Source organism: Diadema antillarum, unplaced genomic scaffold (genome assembly GCF_040938485.1).
Source record: "Diadema antillarum isolate AM-2024a unplaced genomic scaffold, OU_Dant_1.0 scf00000128, whole genome shotgun sequence".
NCBI classification, from domain to species: domain Eukaryota; kingdom Metazoa; phylum Echinodermata; class Echinoidea; order Diadematoida; family Diadematidae; genus Diadema; species Diadema antillarum.
In genome coordinates, this window is record NW_027271017.1 from 5,394,160 (window position 1) to 5,415,295 (window position 21,136).

The 21,136-nt window shown below is 38.6% G+C and overlaps 1 protein-coding gene across 1 annotated transcript; it reads right to left on the bottom strand.

Moving 5' to 3' along the window:
* Positions 1–1,281: 1,281 nt before the first annotated feature.
* LOC139720419 (uncharacterized) lies at positions 1,282–20,153 on the bottom strand. Its single transcript, XM_071631780.1, has 11 exons — positions 19,969–20,153; positions 18,414–18,679; positions 17,537–17,709; positions 16,323–16,424; positions 15,115–15,236; positions 14,113–14,349; positions 12,717–12,829; positions 12,233–12,294; positions 8,936–9,089; positions 3,308–3,608; positions 1,282–2,744 (listed from the first exon to the last, which is right to left on the bottom strand). Exons 2-11 carry the CDS (start codon positions 18,657–18,659, stop codon positions 2,107–2,109), a joined length of 2,148 nt encoding a protein of 715 aa, XP_071487881.1. The 5' UTR covers positions 18,660–18,679; positions 19,969–20,153; the 3' UTR covers positions 1,282–2,106.
* Between the last annotated feature and the right edge of the window lie 983 nt (positions 20,154–21,136).

A 21,136-nucleotide genomic window follows, 5' to 3' on the forward strand; every position in this document is an offset into this window, starting at 1 on the left:
CTACTACTGCCATTAATATGATACCTCATGCAGCTGACATATCACAACATCAAAGCCACGGTCAGACGATTAATGTCGACATTACATCTTAAGCTGAGCAGGGGCATGTCAAAGACGAATCATGTAAATGTAATATCCTCCTCTTAAGTCATAAGACCCTTGTGCCTTTCTACTAGAAATGAAATCTCAGCTCATTTGGGAACAAACACTGTGAGACATGCACAAACTAGCAACCATCTGAGATAAAGTTTGTCAACCCTGCAAAAGCATTCTGCTGAAAAAAAAAGAAACACATGTATCAAGTTGATACTATCAACTGCTGTGAGGTGATAGAATACAGCACATACCTGATTGACTGATCACTATTAAGGACATTGGTATTGTCACACTCTGCCGTCAAGTTAAGCTTTTCTTCTATTTTTTTTAAAGCAATACAACGTAATACCTTTTCACTTATGACAGGTTACAATAATTGACTTTTGTCCCAAAATACCTCATCCATGCAACAGAAAACAAATGCAAAAATGTAGCATTGCATTGTGGAATGTACAATCCGAATCTCCTTCACATAAACCACTACATTTCCATAGACTCTGCTCAATAGAATGCAATTAAATCATCACATTAAGCATAAATAGAAAACTAAGCATAAATAGAGTTAGCATAAATAAAGGAATTAGCATAAATAGAGAATTACTGCCCTTACTGACATTCTTTGACATGTAGAACTCTTTGGCAATTTCAATGTGGAGCACTGATTATTGTCCACACTTCAACAATAAGCCTTGTATAGCCATTAGTGTAAATCCAATGGAAACAAAAGGTAAGTAATTAAATGGCAGTGGCCCAGTTAGTTGAAAAGACATACATATACTTGACCATTGCACATAAAAGATTTGAGATGACATTGAGCTGTATCTAGATGCTTCTGGGATTAACAGAGATACTTTCAAGTTACAATGATTTGCACAGTGATACTGTACTCGCGGCTCTTATTTCATTCCCAGTAATGATGCCAACATCCAACTTTTCAGGAAACGGGATAACATGAACTATAGCTTCATGTTTCAACTACAAATGTTGCATATGTAGCAATGTATAACCTCTGTAAAAGATCTTTTAACAGACCTAATGCCCTTCAGATTCTTACATAAAATTCAAAACAGAAATACTACTATGTGGCATATATCATCACAGTTGAAGAATCAATGAATACAAACTATAAATTTTACACATCTTGAAAGTCATATTGGTGGAAAGTATGTCCAATAGGTTGTGAATGTTTCTTCCATCTCTGAAGGATGACCTGAATTGAAAATATGATGGTCTGTAATATCTTTCTTTAAATTTTCTCTTCATAGAAGTGATAAATTACTTCTTACTGTTTGTCCACTGGATAAAAAAACATGCAATAAAAAGCAATACAGAGGGAACCTCAGCTTTGCTTGGTTTCAGATAAGCTTGTCTTGTCTATGGCTGATTGCTATACTTCTGCTATATGTATATCACTGCATCATCTTTGAAAATGAACAACTACCTTCACACACAAACATACGTGCACACATACACATGCACTAACATACATACACATAGGATAGCCACATTAACAGATTCCATCACGTACAAAGATACCAATGGGGAAATTATTCACAAATACCACATGGCAATCCAGGATATGTGGTCAAAAGTTAAAAACAGTCACGACAGCTCCTAGCTGTGACTCTGGTGCAGTGTGCTGATATTGCACAGGGACTTAGGGGACGGATAAAATGAAACATGTCTAAGTTCATCTGATAAATGTAAAACATTTCATTTCATGTTGAAAAGTCCATAAGACAAGTGTCAAAACTTGAATATCAATAATCTCTATCTCTCCGTAACCAGAGAGACAAAAATAAAAGAAACCTGTGTCAAATCTGAATAACGTGTCCATGCAGCTTGGTTAATCTATTCCAACCAGTTATGCTTGGCAGCAGCATGCAGTCAACAATCTGCAGCGTAGGATGACTTTTCACTGTCATCAAACTCCTTGGGTGAGAGCGCAAAGCATGTGAAACAATTGGTGATCCCGGTTAAAACAGTGAGTATATTACCGCGTGTCGACATTCAGCGCATCATCAGCATAGACCGCCTCCTGTTGGCTCTGACAATACTCTCATCATCCTCCAGGTTGACCGGAGGATCACTGCTAGGCGGGGCAGAGGCAACGGCAGGCGGTGGTGGGGAATCTTCCTCCCCCTTTAGTCCGCTGAGATCAAGGAGGGGTACAGTGGGTGCTGGGGTGTCTCCACAATTTCCATCAAATGTGCTGGGGGGAACTTCACTATTATCGCGCGCAGAGCTCAGCTGCTGTCGACCACCTTTCGAGTCCGCTTCCTTGGACGGCGATTTCTTCTTCTTGTCATGCGCAGACTTGTGCTTAACTTTCACCTTCTTCTTTTTCCCTGTGGCACCGTCTTGTCCCATGGGGGTCTTCTGGGCCTTGGCTGGGCTCTGCTGCGCAGGTGGGAACGAGGCGGACAGATTTGTCGCCTCCTGCAGCTTCTTGAGTGCCCCAGCGCTGTTTTCTGATGCCGCCAGCTCGTGCAGGGACTCAGCTGAAGACGAGTGGTAATCCAGAGCGGGCACAGGTGGGTCCATGCTGATCTGTCCCAGGGGAGGGAGAGCGGTGGCCCTTGGTAGAGGGATGCCCGACGCCATGCTCCTGGCACTCAAGGGCAGGAGGTCATTAACACTGCTGGAGGCTACAAGGGAAATAAATGACAAGATTCTGGCTCAACTTTTCTCTCCCATGTCAACCCATGGAGAAAGTCTTGGAAAAGATTGTTTAAGTTGACTAACAAGGCACACTACAAGAAGTAGAACACAGCAGGTACAAAATATGAATATCAATTAAGATGACTGTTAACATAAAACCGATGGTGGTCAGGATCATATTTTGATTTTAAAGCTATCTTTTCATATTTCTAAAGCACCATCCTCACACTGGGTGAAAAGAGATGAAGAAATACCAAGTTGAAATCACACTTTTTTCCTGGCACTGACTATTTCCAGTCCCTACATGAAACAGCACTCTATTCATTGCGCGTGCCTACCTACATCTACAAACTTGCTGAAAGTACGACAAAAACTGGGCCAAAACCAAATTTCAACCACCAACGAATTGCGTGTGGTACTCACTTTCAAAGTCAGCTCTTACATAGGTGCCACATTAATTTTGGGCCAGAAGTCTCTCAAGAAATGACAGAAAATAGAAAAAAAAACCAACATAAATATGTATTAAAAGAATGAATCTATGTCTGCTCACTGTGGATAGGGTAGGGCACCGGGGCAACCCCTGCCCCCGGCTGCATCGAAGAAGGTATGCTGAACCGCCGCACGATGTGCTGTTCGATGTAGGTCTCTGTCGGTGCCTGCGGCAGGCCTCCCCCGACTCCCATCCCGTTGGGGTAGAGCCAGGTCTCCTCCACGATAGGGGACGTGACGGGGGAGGAGCCGGACTGGGAGATGACGGTGGTGGAATGAAGATTGCCTGTCTGTTGCTGGCTGATGAGAAGGGAAGGTGGAGGTGGGAGGGCCCTCGGCAGAAACTTCTTCTTTTTCTTTTTCTACATTCAGGAGTGTCAATGAGGGCATGGGACAACGAGAAAGAGAGAGAAGGGGATGGGGGGAGGGGAAGGAGAAAAAATGTACGGATTATGATAAATGACTCTCCTCTCAAATGTATCCAAACCTAGCACAAATTTCAAGAAACGGTCTGTCTGTTCTTGGTTAAAAGATGCGGAACAAATTGCCAAACAGTGTAAAACAAAGTGCTCCTCTGACAGTGTTTACCAGTGCAACCGTGACATCATACATGCATACGTACACTACCATCATATACTCATTTTGTTTCACAGGCATTTTAATCTGTTCAAAATTGGCTTAAAAATCCCTACTCTTCTCTGCAAGTTTAAGCAAGTTATTCCATATGTAATGCAAGGATTTCTAAGTCAGTTTGACTTCTACCTACATGTATGTGTGTCATTATTTCTTTACTTGTATCTAAGTTTCATTTGTATGAACACTTCAGTACTTTTTTAATTTTTTTTTCTCTAGTACTGCGTATGCCTATGTTGTCTATTTTCTACTCATTGTTACACAATAATTCATTTGTTTTATAAATCAAACAATTTTAATGAAATGTTGCATTTTATTATTGCATTCTTCAATGTAAAAAAATTAACAAAAAACAGTCTCTTGTAAGGAAATGAAATATATTTTAATTCAAACTCAATAGAAAACTACTGAGCATCTGTTTCTTGGGACAATATAACTGCAATATACAATGTACACCATAAAGGCTGTCTCGACAAAAGAAATGAGATCACTGGTACTTCCAGCTTTAACAAAGCCAACAGAGATGTCTTTTGAAAACATGGTTTTACACTAAGTGTGCAACCAGCTCAAATAGGAAAGAAAAAAGAAAAAGACATGGTATCCATTATTCACACTATACATAACTCGGTTGAAGTATGCAAAGTTCATCAGGTCTCACAGAGTAATGTTAGCAGAGAAACAAACCTAGGATAAGGCACAATGTATTTTGGCAAATCAAAAGTGCTACACAGCATGCAGTCTCATGAAGCTTCAATGCAGCTGTTGGCTTCTTGGCGAAGATAAAGTAAATATTGCACAAAGGGAGCAAACATTCTTGGCAGGGGCAACTGTATCACAATATGCTTTAGGTCTTCTTTATATACCCCTGTGCTTGTTGACTGGAGAGGGTGGACCCACAAATGATGGCACTATGTATCAACAATTTCAGCCATATCTCAGTATTTGGTCACAAATATGGATTCACGCCTTCACTCTGTTTTCTCCTTTTAATACAAGGTATTAAAATACAGTAATTATCAAATTGTTTCTTTCCCTTTAGTTTTTGTGATAGCATGAAGTATCACACTGCCAGTAGAAGTTTTGTACAATGAAGGAGTCAACTGAATTTCCTTTAACCTTAGTATTATCCCCCCCCCCTTGAATTTTTATCAGTGCTTCCTAATGCCTTTGTAGTATTTCGAAAAGAAATTCCACAACTGTTCTCTCTGATCCTTTCCGCACATTTTGATACCAAATTTATGGTAATCGACCTACGGTACGGGTGTCAGATTATGCTAACCGAACACAAGTAGCTGAAATTTCGCTCTTTCTACATGACTGTGTATCACCAGAATCAAAAACTTTTCTTTTATTATGTAAATATTTTCTAGAAAGTATCATAACTTTGTCAAATAGAGTAAAACAAACACCACATACACAAACACACATCCACACACATACACACACACACACCCTCTAGCACATAGACATATTATATACAGCCAAAAAAAGGTTGAGAAAATCAAAGAAATACAGAAGAAAATTGGAAACAACAAAATACATAAGAAATAAAAATGACAACCTATTATCTTTTTATAACAAGACTAAAAATACCCAAGGAGTTTAACCACTGCTTCCACTCAATGTGTTGAGTTCCTTTGGCATATAATTTGGCATATATCACGGTTCAATAACACGTACACGTAGCAAACTATTCTGATATGTCTACCACACTGGCTACCAAAGTAAGCCATGATTAGTAAGATTCGAGTTTTCACGACCACCCCACCCCCCCCCCAAAAAAAAAAAAAAAATACAAATCAATACAAAATTGTTCTTTAAATAAGGGGTGTTACTACCATGGTGTCTCCTACTCGTCTTTGTAAAACACTCTGATTATGTAGTGAAGTTAATTACGGAGATTCTTGATTATTATCAAAAGAAGTTACCACCAACTTGAATGGTTTGTCACGGCTCATTGTGGTTTGATACAACCAATACATTCTGCCAACACAAACTGCCAGTACTGCTTTTGATGGTTTTTCAGTAGCAATCAATCAACTCCTACACGTTTCCTTGTTGACAAGGGCAACTACAGTATCAAGTGCGTGTGCACGCTATAATGCTGACACCAACTACAGTATTGCCATAAACACACTGTGCAATATAGTATACAAATATACCACTCCAGGCCTGAGAGGTTCTGGTTTAAACTATGTGCATGAGGTGACTTCAATAGTACTATTTTCTGAGGGCACATAGTTTAACCAGAACCTCGAACAACGGCCTTGTCTTTGTTTTATATCCCTCCTAATGAATTTTAAGAGTAACAGCAAAGTGGGTGGTTGAGCTATTTTAAGTCATGGATATCTTGGTAGCATGTAGCATTAACAAAGAAGGCCAATGTTTCATACAATCAGAATGCAAAATACAAAATTTGTAAGTAGAATGCACAATGAGTTGGACCATTTTGTATCGCTAGTAAACGTGTACACTGATCTGTGAGAGAAAAGTGAGTGGTTTATGTAGTCTTGAACAAACATAATGTACCTCAGCATTTGAACTACAATGCACATTGTAGGTCTTTGGGTGGCAACCTACATAATATGTATCCAGTGCCATTATCAACATATTCTCGATTCCTCTTCAAATTTTTTTTTTCCAAATTCATGTACCCTGGTAACTGAATTTAATGCTGGGTGGTGTTGAGTACATAGGAGTGATTTTATTACTCCTTACATATGACCAAAACAAAATTTGAAACAGTACATTTCACATCTGTAGCAATTTGACTGTGTTTATCCAATATACCATGATTCATCAGAATTCATCCTCCATATCAGACACATTCAAATCAAAAGAATACCAATGGTATAAAACCAAGCTCAGGTAAGTCATATTCATTTCCACGCATGAACTACGGCTAAGGTGGATATTTTGACGTGAGTAATTTTTCACACTCTGACAGGCAAGATGAATTTCATGTGTTTTTAATTCTGCGGAATCAGGACATTAATTACTGGACCATATGGCAAGTACAAATATTTGTATGCTTTGCTAGCTTCTGGTTCTTAATATGTAAAAACTAACCCCCACCCAGCCCCTCGCTCTACCATACATAACCTTGAAAGTACATCCACTAATAAATTTATTCAGAGCAATTTCTAGTGGTTTATGCAAGAGGTTTTGTAGCACTTATGAACAAAACAAAACAAACTAGAAATGTCGCTATGGCGACTGGTATGCCTCCGCCATAATGCATGATTCTCCTAATAGGTCTATAGTACATGTGGACAATGTGTGATTACATTTTCACAAAATTGGCAAAATATTAAAATGACATGATTGTCACAAATGTATTGAATGTTTACCTTCCTTGACCTATGTTTAATTGGATGAATAGGAGAGCATGTATTTGGGGATTTAAGAACTTTAACTTGACATTGACCATTTCATAAGTTTATGCACTGAGTAATTTTCAAGGTATGGAGAAAAAGCGCAATTTCTGTATTGAACAGTAAATTGTTATCATTTTCATCTGGCCTTTGATTTATAAGAGAATCACTGTCAGGCAGAACATACATAAATTCAGCATGTACTAGGTTTCAAGATAACTTGAGCCACTTCCGAGATATGGAGAAAGAAGTAAGTTCAGCACTTTCACTTGATCTTTGACCTTTTGACCTTTGACGTTCTTGGCAAAAAAAAAATCCCAGAGAATCTCTATTGGGTTATACATGCATACATTGAGTTTAAAAAAAAATCCTGCTGGCATTGCATAAATATAAGGAAAATAGTAAAATTTTTAAGTATTGCCCTTGACCTTTGACCCCTGACCTTTGACCCCACGAACCCTAAATTCCCTAGATAACCACTGCCAGTCAGTAGATACATATATACTATGTTCCATGAAGATACCTTGAACAATTTCCAAGATACAGAGAAAAAAGTGAAATTTTAACATTTTGCTTGACCTTTTGACCTCTGACCTTTTGACCTCATGACCCCAAACTTTCACCAGAGAATCTTAATTGGGTAGTACATGTATACACTAAGTTTCAAGAAAATATCTTCAGGCATTGCATAGATATGGGGGAAATAGTAAAATTTTAAGCATTTGACCTTGACCTTTTGACCTTTGACCTTGAGCATGTGCACCCAAAAGTTGATAGGCACAACTTCACCCCCTAATACACATACATGCCAAGTTTCATTAGGATACCTCAAAAGGTTTTGGTAGTTACCCTGTCCACAAAATTCATTACGGACGGACGGAAGGACGGACGGACGGACGGAAGGACGGACGGACGGACGGACGGAAAGACGGACGGACAACCCGAAAACATAATGCCTCCGGCATCACTTCGTGGCGGAGGCATAAAAAGTCTTCTGTCAAAGTAACTGGGAAATTGAATTCTGTTCAGTATAAGATATAGATTTCAAAGTGTCAATTTCATTTATAACACAGTAATGCTATAGTTCATGTGTGCACTTCCGTTGAATTCCCTCAAATCCCTGTAACTTTGGCAAACTTTTTTTTTGCCATTATAATAAACAATATACATGTAGGAAAAGATCAGAATTCTGTAACTCTGGCACACTTTTTTTTTTTTTGCATTATAATCAATGATATACATGGTGGGCAAAGATCAGAAATTACCTGCCAGTTATTGCACAGATCAAATGAGCCAGCTTAACTTTTTCCATATCAATTATTATTCACTAAATGATTATTTAAAAAAAAATTATATAAATCTTATCACTATCATTGCAGTAATTACACTAAACACATCACAACAGTACTGTATTGGCACTAGAATAGTTACTCCCATATAAAAGAGCAATGTGTAAGTGTACATTTTATGAACACAAGATGGCGCTACACACTGCTGTAAACAGGAGTGTGATGGTACCCAGGGGTATGGTGTGCAGCATCATATACACAATAGCATGGGACTCAGCACGACCTATAAAACCACATTCTTTACATGTAGTTAGAGCTAAGGAGGTCAATTAAGTTGTATTTGTAGAGGTGATCATTCTTCCACACAACAGACATTTGCAGCACAGCCCTCACCTTTGTCTTGACTCCTGACGATCGACTCGTTTTTGACTCTTTACCCTCCTGGTGGATCACCACTGCTGTCTCTCTGGGGATGTCAACGCTTTCACTCTCTCGTACCGATACGCTGTTTGTGACTGATGCTTCTATTCCAATTTCTCCTGATTCTCTGTCAAAAAGGAGAGCAGGTAAAAATAATTAAAACTTCATCATAGTGAATAAAGATAATAGCACACACAGCATGCATCTATATGAATGCAACATGTGGAACAGAGGTGTTGTGCACTTTACACATGTCATGGAAAGAAGAAAAAATATATATTTTTTTCTTTTTTGCTAAAGCCAAAACATAGCTCTCAAAAGGCTCAAAATTCATCTTCCATCATTTGGAATTTGCCTGCAATGTATCAATAGGGTCTATCGAGAAACTTGTCTGGTTGATGTGATTTGCCAGGATAAGGAGTTGATCTCGAGTATTTTAAGATCAAAGGTGGAAAATTATTTTGATCTTAACACACCACGTTAATTCCTGAAGAAAAATCAACAGTTCTGCAGGCAAATGAGAACTATGTTTCCACATCAGAAATGTGTAACTGCTATATACATTGTAAATAGGTCACAAGGTACAGGTACATACGAGTTGTGAAATGGCAGTTTGGACATCCGAGAACAAGTAGCATGATCGATACAAACACTTATTGTGTATAGAACAACACACTATTGCATCTCACTAGCTTCTCAATATCAAGCGATGAGTTATTCAAATAATTTCCAGATTAGATCAAGCTTCTGACATTTAATGTTAACAACATGTATGAAATGATTTTCTGAGGTTGACAGAAAATCCTTAGCAATCTGTAGTGAGAGACTGATTGTTCACCTATGAAGTTCTGACAAACATTACCGATCTCTCAAGTTGTTGAAATGTTCATAAATTTGACAGGGGTCTTCCATAAGTCTCATTTATTAAAGGTCTTTTGACATCGCCCAGGGGGGAAAAAGGTCAACTTTATAGGCATGCCCGCCCTACCGGCAGTACACTTATTCTCATAAAGCCAGTTTCCAAAAGACCCTGGCAAGTAGCTAACATACGTGGATAACATGTTTGGTTGGTGATAAAGTGTTCAATATCATTATTCCCCACTGGAACGATTGTTGACAATGAATAACCAATGGGTAATCAGCATAATTTTGTTTGTTTGTGTTTGTTTAACTTTCTAGGAAAACTATCTGCTGATAAACTCAAATCTACTACACTACAAACTTCAAATTGAAATTGTCTGCCGGTAACATCACATATACATTCTGGCAAAAATGTACATCATGACATGAAATTAAAACACATGTACAGCACATCATGAAAAGAAAATACTTATACACACATATCACACATTGTAAATTGCTACACTTGTCTCAGTGGATGTCTGCGAAGAGGAGAAAGAATACCTACTAAAAGCTAATATTAGTTGATTGAAGGAGGCAGATAGAGCAAGGTTACAGGATAAGGGCCTCAGCACTCATGACACCCGAGTACGTAGGATCAGAAGCTTGTGCATCTCTAGCTAGTTGGTAAGTTGTCACACATTCAGGTGCACTGAGAAAGAGTGAAAGGTGCAAAGGTGCAAACTAACATGCAATAACACGTCAGGGAAATTGAACAGCAGTGATAGGTTAAGATTGTATAAAATTTGACAGGAAAAAGGAAGAAAACCAAGAGAACATGCAAATGGTGCTGAACATGACTTGTTAGGTTTATTTCAAGGCAAGCAGCATTTCTGTTAGTCATATGGGGAAGGGGAGTTGATAACATCTTGAATGGAATACTACCTACTGAGCTACAAATAATGGATAATGGATTATGGTGTTATGCACATCACATAAATTTACATCTTCAGATAGGCTCAGTGTAACAGTAGATTAAGCAGGAGGTGGAGTTTTCTGAAGGTCACACATTCTGCTACCTATATTAAGTGAAAGGAACTGGACAAATGGTGGAGGTAAATCATTACCTCCACCAAGGAAGGAGGAGGTTAAGTGGTCATCAGCCTTGGTTTGTCTTGTTTGCAAAATAACTCAAAAAATTGTACACGGATTTGAATGAAACTTGCAGGAAAAGTCGAAAATGACACAAGGAGCAGATGATTAAATTTTGGTAGTGATCCAGGAATTTGTATGGATTTTTGAAGGATTTTAAAATCTTTTGGCATATGGGGTCAAGCACGTACTTAAGGTTTACACATACGCGCACTGAAGTGTGTGTTATGCTTGGGCACGGCGCCACACAGCTGGAAGCTGATGATGTAAACAAATGGCTTCTTTATTGGGAAACTGCATGTGTGTATGGGTGGCAATGAGCTGCTGCCTGGGGGGGGGGGGGGGGGGGGGGGGTCCGCTAGTTAATAGTTTGACAACCTCACTTTCATGGAGCTGCACTAGGGTAGGCACAACACATCACGCATAATTATCCCACTCAGCTCTTTTGGGAAGCCTCCACACTGACAAATTGTTAGAGTGACCTCCAATCAATTGAGGCAAAAGCTAATTAATATCTTTATGAGCCAACAGAGACCAATTTGATGGGTACATCTAGTGATAACAAAACAAGACAAAAAAATTCTGCCAGACATTTGCCCATTGCAGTATCAAAAACACATTGTAGACAACATGTAATCTTGGGTATTATGAAAGTCTCTCATCCATAAGCAAACCCATATTTTTTTGTTTCCAGCGCAGTTATATCCTGTATAACAAGAATTGAGCACAGAGAAATCTTCATGAATAGATCCCTCAACTATACACTGCATAGAGTTGATATCAGTGTCCTCCCACATTACTGGATGAATGTAAGAAGTTTTACCTGATGTTGATTTTCTTTTTATGACATTCTGCATCTGAACGGACAGAATGACCAAACCCTACACCAAAAGTTTGGGAATATGCTTTGATGTTGTTGTTGTTGTTTTTTTTTAAGCCACTGATGGCTTAACAACCCTGAATAAAACAAATGGTTTGAAAAATTGCACTAAAAAAAAGGAAAGAAACAAAATTTCCTTACAAACCACATACAATAAGATTGGGGTAGAAAGGTCATTAAGCATATCAATAGTATACTTTGAATACCACGTAACAGACACTTGATGAGGGGGAAAAATCAAAGTAGCAGAGCAGCAAAACAGAACACAAAGGAAATACAGAAGCTATCAAGAAAGAGGTAGTGCTACATTACACGAGAATGTGCAGATGAATGGAACACTAAAGTGTGTACATAAAACATGAAGAAGAACATTTGTGGTGTCATTCATGCATACTTACTTTCTTGCACTTTGTAATTCTATGTCTTCAGTCCCTTCTTTGGCAGGAGCAACTTTTCCTCCCTAATAAATATAATGAAAACAAAACTGTATACAAAATGGAACACACCTTGTACTTCACACTTGAATAGGGAATTTCTAATAAACTTACTCCTTTCTTCCACTTACTAGTTTTTCTGTAGATCTACATATCAAAAATACACTAAAAACAAAATGTGTAACATTTGTCAGCAGTCTGCACCCACTTCAAATCATCTTAATAGATGGAGTGTACAATCAATGCAGTTTGTTTCAAGACACCTACACTGCTCTTACATTTTGTATTTTGAGAGATGTAGAGTGATCCCGGCAATATCCAATTCACATGTCCATGATATTGACTGTCAAGTTCCATGTACAAACACAGAGTCTGCTTGAATTCACATTCACAATACACAGACATTAAACAAATGATCGAGACACTTGAATCAAAAGCAGAGTCTCACCCTGTGAGAACAGCCACAACACTTCTTGTCCTTGGATTTGGCTGTTGACATTTGCTCCTCCACATCGTTGCGCTGCTTCATGATGTAATCATAGGTACTGAGCCCTTGAGAAACTGCAATTCAGCCAAACAGAAAATTAGCATATATAAAATGTATATATTTAAAATGATTTCAATTGATATGATTTATCATGATACCACCTTTGCCTCAAATTATCATAAGCTCATTGTTTGATTCAATATGGTCTTACTGATGCCTAGTGTTGTGTATCCTTGCAGGTAGAACTACTCTATGAAATGGGCCAAAATGAAAATAATCCCGACAACATGAACTCACAGGGAAGTTCCACTGCTCAGTTTTTCCTGCCTAGATTTCCATGTATCATTGCATCGAAACTGCTGTTTAAAGCACCCATTTTCACAACATGTGAAGATTTTCACCCTGAACAATATAAGTGACCAATTATTTTACATAGTTTTTAATATCAAAATGACTAACTTTGATCAGAATATCATGGAAAGCAACTCATCACATTATTCATGAGAAAATCACAGTTCATTTAAATTCATCAGTGAAGGGGGAACAGTGAAGAAGTGTTCTCAAGTGTCAAATTTAAGGTATGGTATCAATCATTAACAAGGCATACTGTCTTAAACAGAAACAGTTCCAGTAAAGCATGACATTAGCAATCATGTCAATCTATTGTACATCATTCACAGTATCATATTGTCACATGATTATAACTTGTACTTCAAGGTTGTTGCTTTATGGCAATTGGAACATATCACTGCAGATTCAAAAACATGCAATGCAAAAATGTTTTGGAGGCAGAAATCATACTCTGGTTTTAAAAATTGGACATATGAACACAACATGCAAGTTAAATCACATTTCAGTAAAAAAAAAACACCACACTTTAAAAATAAAAATTCTGAACATAAAAAATATACTGTATATTGTAAAAACACACTGACAGGCAGCTCTGCAAGTGTACATTCAGGCAGAAACAGAGAGGACTCACAGAATATTTCTGTAATAGCTCACTGCTAGTCAGAGAAATATTTGATATTTAGGACTTTTCTGTATCAAAATCCATGTGTAATCGAAAATCTGTACAACTTATTAAAAAGTGCATGGATAACAGGTTACTCTCTCAATATTTTTTTACAAAATACTTTTTACAATATACAAAATACTTTTCACAAAATACAATACTTTTTACAAAACAATTGTAAAAAATTTATTTTTTTGGAGAAATTAATCATAGGTGAAATAATGATATTATAAAGATAAAGGCGCAAATATTCATATCTGAATGACGCGCCTCAAATACAAAAACAACAAAAAACAACTACAAGTTTTTTCATGCACACAATGCAAGAGTTATCAGACTTACTTAAATACATGTGGAAGCACAGGAGATGCCCAAGCAGTACCAGTGAAATGAACAAGAGGACGACCAGAACAATGATAACAGAGATGAACGTAGAACCAGACACTGGCCTGAAGACCCTGAGATTCTCGTGAAAGTTGCACCCTGTGGCCGGTGTGGTAGCTACTTGCTCAGTAATTGCATTCGCCTCAGAAGTCGGGGTAGGTACTTGACACGAGAAGGGCTTGTCGGCTCGAAGAGCTGAAACACGCAGCGTGAAAGAAAAACAAAAACTTATTCCACACAACATCCATGGTGATTACAGAACTTTACTGAATATATATAGTAGAGATATTAATAGACAAATTTTCCTTCCTTACCTTCAAATCTAGAAACAATGTACATAAGTTGAACATTTGAACAAGTCTTTTTTTAATAACAAGAAATATTTTCATACCGTCCTCCACGTAGGAAACAAAAAAGACTTTTTCTCTACTTCTTATGAATCCACTAAGAAAATAAGTCTATCGATAAACGTTTTAATACAATGTACAAAGAGCACACAACAAGCTCTTCATGTCACGGTCACTTGCTTTGTTAAAAAGTTCTCTTCATGCACAGTAGTGCACAGTGTTTGATTACTGTAAAAGTGGATATTTTCGCGCAACTAATTTTTCGTGCTTTGCTGGGTGAGAAGAGTTTCGCGTGTTTTTAATTCCGCGGAATCAAGACACCAAGTACACAAACATACGGCAAGCAAAAATATTTGCGTGCTTTTATTTTCGAGCTGGCTTCTGGTTGCGCGAAATGCGCGAAAATTTCAACACCTGCGAAAATTTCCACTTTTACAGTATTCACTAAAACTCAACATGACACAGCTAAGCAGTAAATTGCACACTGCAAATTTCCCAATGGAGTATCTATACATAGAATGATGTACGACAATAAAACAAACATGCCAGGTATTTGGGGACCTCATTAACCTAGCATATTACGCTAATAACCAAACTGCGTAAAAAAACTCACCTTCCAACTCGCTGGGATGCAACAGCAATGGTTTCACCCAGTAGGCTACTGTTACATAAAGGGCTACCCCAAAAACTATCAGACAGCTGACGAAGGCAGTAAGTAGACATGCTATGAAGACTCTGCATAAGATGGAACATGAAGGTACACTCGCAAATAATACATCTATTACCATGTTTAACTACTGACTGACATCAAATCAATTATACTCTGTCCCCACATTCATGTCAAGGTCAGAGTTAACAATTTCCAATGTTGATAAATTTGCAAATAACACCCGACCTGCAAAATTGGTGAAAATAAAAACATTGCAAAATGTGCAGTGTATACAGAATTACTCTCAAATAAACTCCTGCTTATCATCTCTGCATTATGCAATACTATCAAGGGCAGTATATCCCCTACAAAGACATAATTTAGGATATTTTTATTTAAAAATTCAATTATCAAATTGATAAAACATGCAAATGTCAGGGATGATGGAACTTATTTGAGTGTGGGGATAGTGATAAGATTTAATGAGATTAAAGCAACACCTTTTGAGCTGATAATCATATCAATATGCATTTCTTTCGCGCTCTCAAGACCACTGACTCAAATTCCCATAGCTTCCGAACACGATGATTTTGTCCTTGGTACGAAAGGGTCAATATAATTTTCTGTACAAATTGGGTGAGTCCACTGGTCATGCCTAAATTGAACGTTGAATTGACATTTATTTCCACTTTCAATTATGTAACCAATATGACCACTTTGAAGTTTGGAACATAGCTGATAACAATTTACACATAATACTGATCTAAACAAGACAAAGGTACAGGTAGAGATTTAATTTTGAAATAAGCAATACAACCTAACAGATAAAATCTTCAGGTACATATGATGTTGAAAATGTGACATCATTTGAGGGAATGAAACATAAATTAAAATATTTCTGCAATTATCTAAATATTACTAAATTTAAAGGAAGAAACCGACTGGATACTGCAGAACGAGGAATGTTTGTGTGCATTTTAATATCGCGAATTTCGCAAAAGCCAACAGATAAGTAGAACAAAGATTTACACAAATGCTTCACAAGCACTTCAAGTTATAGTACATTGCAAGCTAATCAAGCTTTCACAGATTGAGCAATGCTTCAACCATTTGAAATGACAGCTTTCCTCTAAAACCTTTTCAGAAAATCTTAATGAATACAAAGGTTTCACCTGTAATTTCTTGCACCAATGCAGTTGTTGAGCCATTTGCAGTGATGATCAAACCCTATGACACACTTGTTACAAGCGCTGCAGTGTTTGGAGGACTTGTCTCTGTAGGGAGGGAAACACTCAGTGTCAGAAATAATGCCACAAATGGGTTTTATGCTCAATGTAGCCATGATGCATGAGATCACTCTCAATAACAAACATATTGGTAGTAAGAGTTTTATGCATTATTCGCCATCCATGTCATGATCAAAGATTTTTACCTAGATGCCCATGTGATGACTTGACAAACATACTTCTTATTGAGAAGTAGAATGTATGTTTCACAAACTGACAATAAACAGCATGTCAAAATCATGCTTTTAAAAAAAAAAAAAGAATCTGCACGCTTTGAATATCTGGTGCAGATATGAATTTCTGATTGGCATTTCTTAATATGCTACAGAGTAATTCAAAGCAGCTCATATAAAAACTTCAGACTGAGGGCAAAAGACTTGCATCTCAAATTTAGGCAGGTATATAGTCAAACATGCCTTAGACCCCGTTTACAGTAAGTGAAAAGGCCAGGCTCGGCAATGGCCAAGCCCGGCCTTCATTTCACTGTAAACGCACAAAAGGCCAAATGCGGTACCAAAATCGGCTGCGCACTTGGCCAAGCTCTGGAGGTAGTCTCAGCCGCAGCCGAGCCCGGCCTTTTCTCACTTTAAATGCAAACTAGGCCAAATGTGGTACCAAATTGCGACAGGTGCAGTCCCAACAATAGTCATTTGTTTACAAGCAGAGCGCCACTACGACAAAATATTGAAAGGTTTAAATTAAAAGCCCGGGCCGAGCCCAACCCTGTAAACGGACAAAATTGCGGAGCCGAGTACCGCAATTGAGGCCGGGCTCAGCCGCGGCTCGGCCTGGCCCTGTACTGTAAACGGGGTCTTAGTGGCCACCTGCCATACATATGACTGCTAAATAAAATTTCCCTGAAAAAATACCTCGTGTTCAATACCCTGCCTATGGCAGCCACCAGTCTCTAGCGGCTACCTTTTTCGTCTCCCTTAGATGGTTCCTATAGGCAAGTTGACTGTACCACAAGACATCTGCAATTAAGCTACAATTCTGACGGTTATCAAATGAATGCTTTATGGTGAACAGGTGACAGAGATGGATAGTTTGCAGGTTTCATCGCATGGAAAACTTGGCTAGCATGAACAATGTGCACTTACACGTTCACCTCACACAAATAGCAGTGGTTGTTTTCTATCACATGAGCATGCTGAGAGCGATCAAATATCGGCATCTGTTTCTGCTTCCTCTTGAAGGTGTTTGGGTCGCCAGGGTTGATCGTCAGGCAGGTGATATGGGCAATCACGTGGCACAGCACAGCCAGTCCAACGATCTGAAGCGGCGTGTGCCAGTTAAGTTCAACTAACCACCTTTTCTGTTCCAGCACCGCAAAATACAAGTTAGTTCTTTTCTTCTTTTCAAGTTTCTAGATCTGAAGTTCATGTAGATTGACAGTACTCCTGTGTGTTCATCATTCTACACAACAAATCCTTTGGCTTCAGAAACAAGATGTCTATATTATACGTCCACAAAGGTCATAATTGTGGACATCAAGCATATTAAACTGACATACACTTCTACTAGATGGCATGCTCAGGGGGACATTTTATGACGCGTTTTGGTCAGATATTTTTCTGACAAACTATTACAAGCTCCTGAAATCCTAGCATGTGACTGGCTGACAGTAAATTTGTCCAACCAATTTGTCAGACAAAATGCTTCATGAAATGCCCCCCAGATAGCCCTACATTGTAGTGAACACTAAAGTCTATTTGAGGAATTATTCAAAACTTCATGTATGATCTCTTCCAGTCGCACATAGCTCCTACAAAGACCTCTACCAGAGAAAATACCTTCAATGTACTCTATTTTCACTGCATATTGATATTTCAGAACACTGCAAGTGTATCATCAATGTTACCCTTCCATTCCCTAGTACTGTACAAGTACTTATATGATATTGTTACACAGTTATGTATTTTTGTTTTTGAGAGAGAAAGGAATGAATATGTAATGACACATGCTTTTGAAGGATACAATATATCCAGCTGGTTGCCATTCGTAGGGCAGGACAGGTACCACAACGCCATGATAGATGATGTTAAACGAGATCAAGAAGAACCACGCCACAAACTGCAGTGGGTGCGAAGGACAGCTCCAGCCATTTTGACGCGGTGTTTGCCTGAAGGATGCAGTCTGGGCATCACCACCGCCACCTCCTCCCCCGCTTCCGCCCTCACTCGAGTCTGCCGTTGACTTTCCGCTTCTACTCTTTGACTTCATGTCTATCTACATTGTAGAACCTGAAATACAATTTAAAGCTATCAATACCACATTTTTATACAGTATGTAAATTGATAAACTTGCCAATTCTGTATGGAGCTGTACTCCTGTGCAGCATCTACTCTATACGCCATATATTATATTTCGCGAGTCTAAAATTTCGCGAATCGGGAATTCCCGACAATTTCGCGAGTGGTTAAATTCGCGATCGTGGAGTCCTGTACTGGAATGGAGAAGTGTACACGCGTACGTTACATTCACAGCGGGATCAGAGTCAATATTTTCGCGTGTCTTTAATTTCGCGAATAGCATCTGACTCGCAAAATTCGCGAAAATAAACACCTCACAAAATATTCAGCGTATACAGACTGTACTCTATGTATATGATCATGGACATGTACACTGTACTTCATATAAAACATTTCAAGTACAATGTCTGTACTTGTTTCACCAAAGCAGGCCCAACTGGCTTAGTTTCCATGGTAATTGAGTTCCCCTCAGATACAAAGCACAGGTTTTGGTTTCTTTTTTTTTTGGGGGGGGGGGGGGTTGCTGTTATTTAGACAGAAAAATTCATCTGTCCAGAGTTTCTAATATTTTTTTTCTTTAGTTTATGGCTCTCCTCCAAGGGAATTCCATAATAAAGCCAGATGTAGTCTCAATGGATTCATATCCTCGACGACAAGATAGATCTAATTTACACACTGATTTTTTGATAAAAGTCAAAGGCAAAGCCAAAGGCTTCTTCATTTTACAATCTCTTTAAATTAAAACTACAAATGTGATCGAGCGCAAGTGTCCAATTCTATTCGTGTGGCGTTTATCAGCAGCTATTGATCATGACGCCTGGTTTGTTTACGTTTTGACAGCATTATGACCCTCAGGGCTCAGTGATAAATTTTAGGTTGGCAAAAAATTGGCACTTGAGCATTTAATAATATGACCGCAGTAAGTATGGTGAGCATCTGTCCGATGTCTGTAACATGCCGTTTATAGTTGGACTCTATATGGGGTGTCATCCATCCCCTTGCCTTATTATAAAAACTGTCTGTTGTTACAGGTGATGTTTGTTCCAGTCCCTCCACACTTCTCGACGAGCCTCGGCTTCAACCAAAACACAATAATGTTCTGAACCGTCCTAGAACTCGAAGTCTTTTCAAGGCCGTATATTCAGCATTTCGACAGCAGTAATTGCCCACTAAAAATGAAATGATAAGATTGGGATCCACCTTAGCCGAGTTTAATCCTAATAAAGATTATTCCTAATTTCTATTCAACGTAACAGTTAAGGTTAGATACAGGTACCTACCAACAAAATCGCTGATGTACATGTCGTGTGGTGCACATAATAACGTGAAATCCATCGCAGAGAGCCGCCACTAGCGTAGTCAAGTGCCACCAGTCCAGTGGTGTTGTAAGAACTTGTAAGAACGATTTTTACTGACTCCTCGACCCTCCAGTTCCAGACTCGAGAAATTCAGCAAGCCGATCTTGTGTACGTTATTCGGTAACAACGACAACGTTGGTCCACAGCATCATAGTCAAGTATTTTAGTTTTCTATAGTCAATGATAGTAGAGATCTATTCTATTATTTATTCTATCTAAGTACACCCACCGTAGAATGTACCGGTGGATCACTTCGTTGCGTACATCATGTGTGTAGCATCCGAGCTCGATCGTGTAGACAAACGGAGTCGTACACACACGTACGTACACACACAGTCTCGTCGCGTCGGTGTATCGCACCAGTGCTTCAAGTTTGAAACGGAACGGACGGCCATCGGGGTGGGTCGCTTGATCGGCCGACAAATAATGCGTGGATTGTTCCACCTGCAATTTCCTCGTATGCTGTTTAATCACCATAACAAACATTAACTACGCGGTGATGATATAGTTCATGAAAGAATGTTTGTTCTAGAGTGCAAAATAGCTTCTGATTTATTTGAATGTCTGCCCCTTATGAAATGTGAGACAAATGTATGTATGTGTGGAAACCATCATAGTTCGATATGAGAAAAATTGGTTGCGCGGATAGATATTGAAAAGAAGCATAATGTTGTTATGACGACTCAAGGGGATTGCATGCTTGCCGATTCTTCCACTGAGCTGTTTGTACCTTGCTTCGCGTGAATTTTCATGTCGCCGTGCCGCGGGAGAATCCATGATTGTGGACGGCTTTTATTAACGTGTACCAAAAAAAGAAAAGCACACACACACACACACAAAATGATAATATTTTTGAATGAATGAATGAATCAGAAGATATTCAAACGTAAAAATCAAATGCAGTAGGTGGAATTTAGTTGCAGAAAAGGTACATAACATATATATGTCATAATCTTGCCCACAAGCTCAGGCGCGGAAGGGGAGGGATGCTTAGTATATTTCAAATTCAATAGAGTTCGACAATTATCTTTTTCTCGGCAGCAATTAAATGTATTATACTAAACACCAGAGGAAAATATATATTCAATGT

Excerpts from the sequence above, each read along its gene's own strand:
- LOC139720419 (XM_071631780.1), bottom strand. The coding sequence starts at position 18,659 with ATGAAGTCAAAGAGTAGAAGCGGAAAGTCAACGGCAGACTCGAGTGAG. Across the intron at positions 16,425-17,536 it reads TATTTGTGTGAGGTGAACGT|AGACAAGTCCTCCAAACACT; the intron begins GTAAGTGCACAT and ends CCCTCCCTACAG. Across the intron at positions 2,745-3,307 it reads GGTGCCCTACCCTATCCACA|CCTCCAGCAGTGTTAATGAC; the intron begins GTGAGCAGACAT and ends TTTCCCTTGTAG.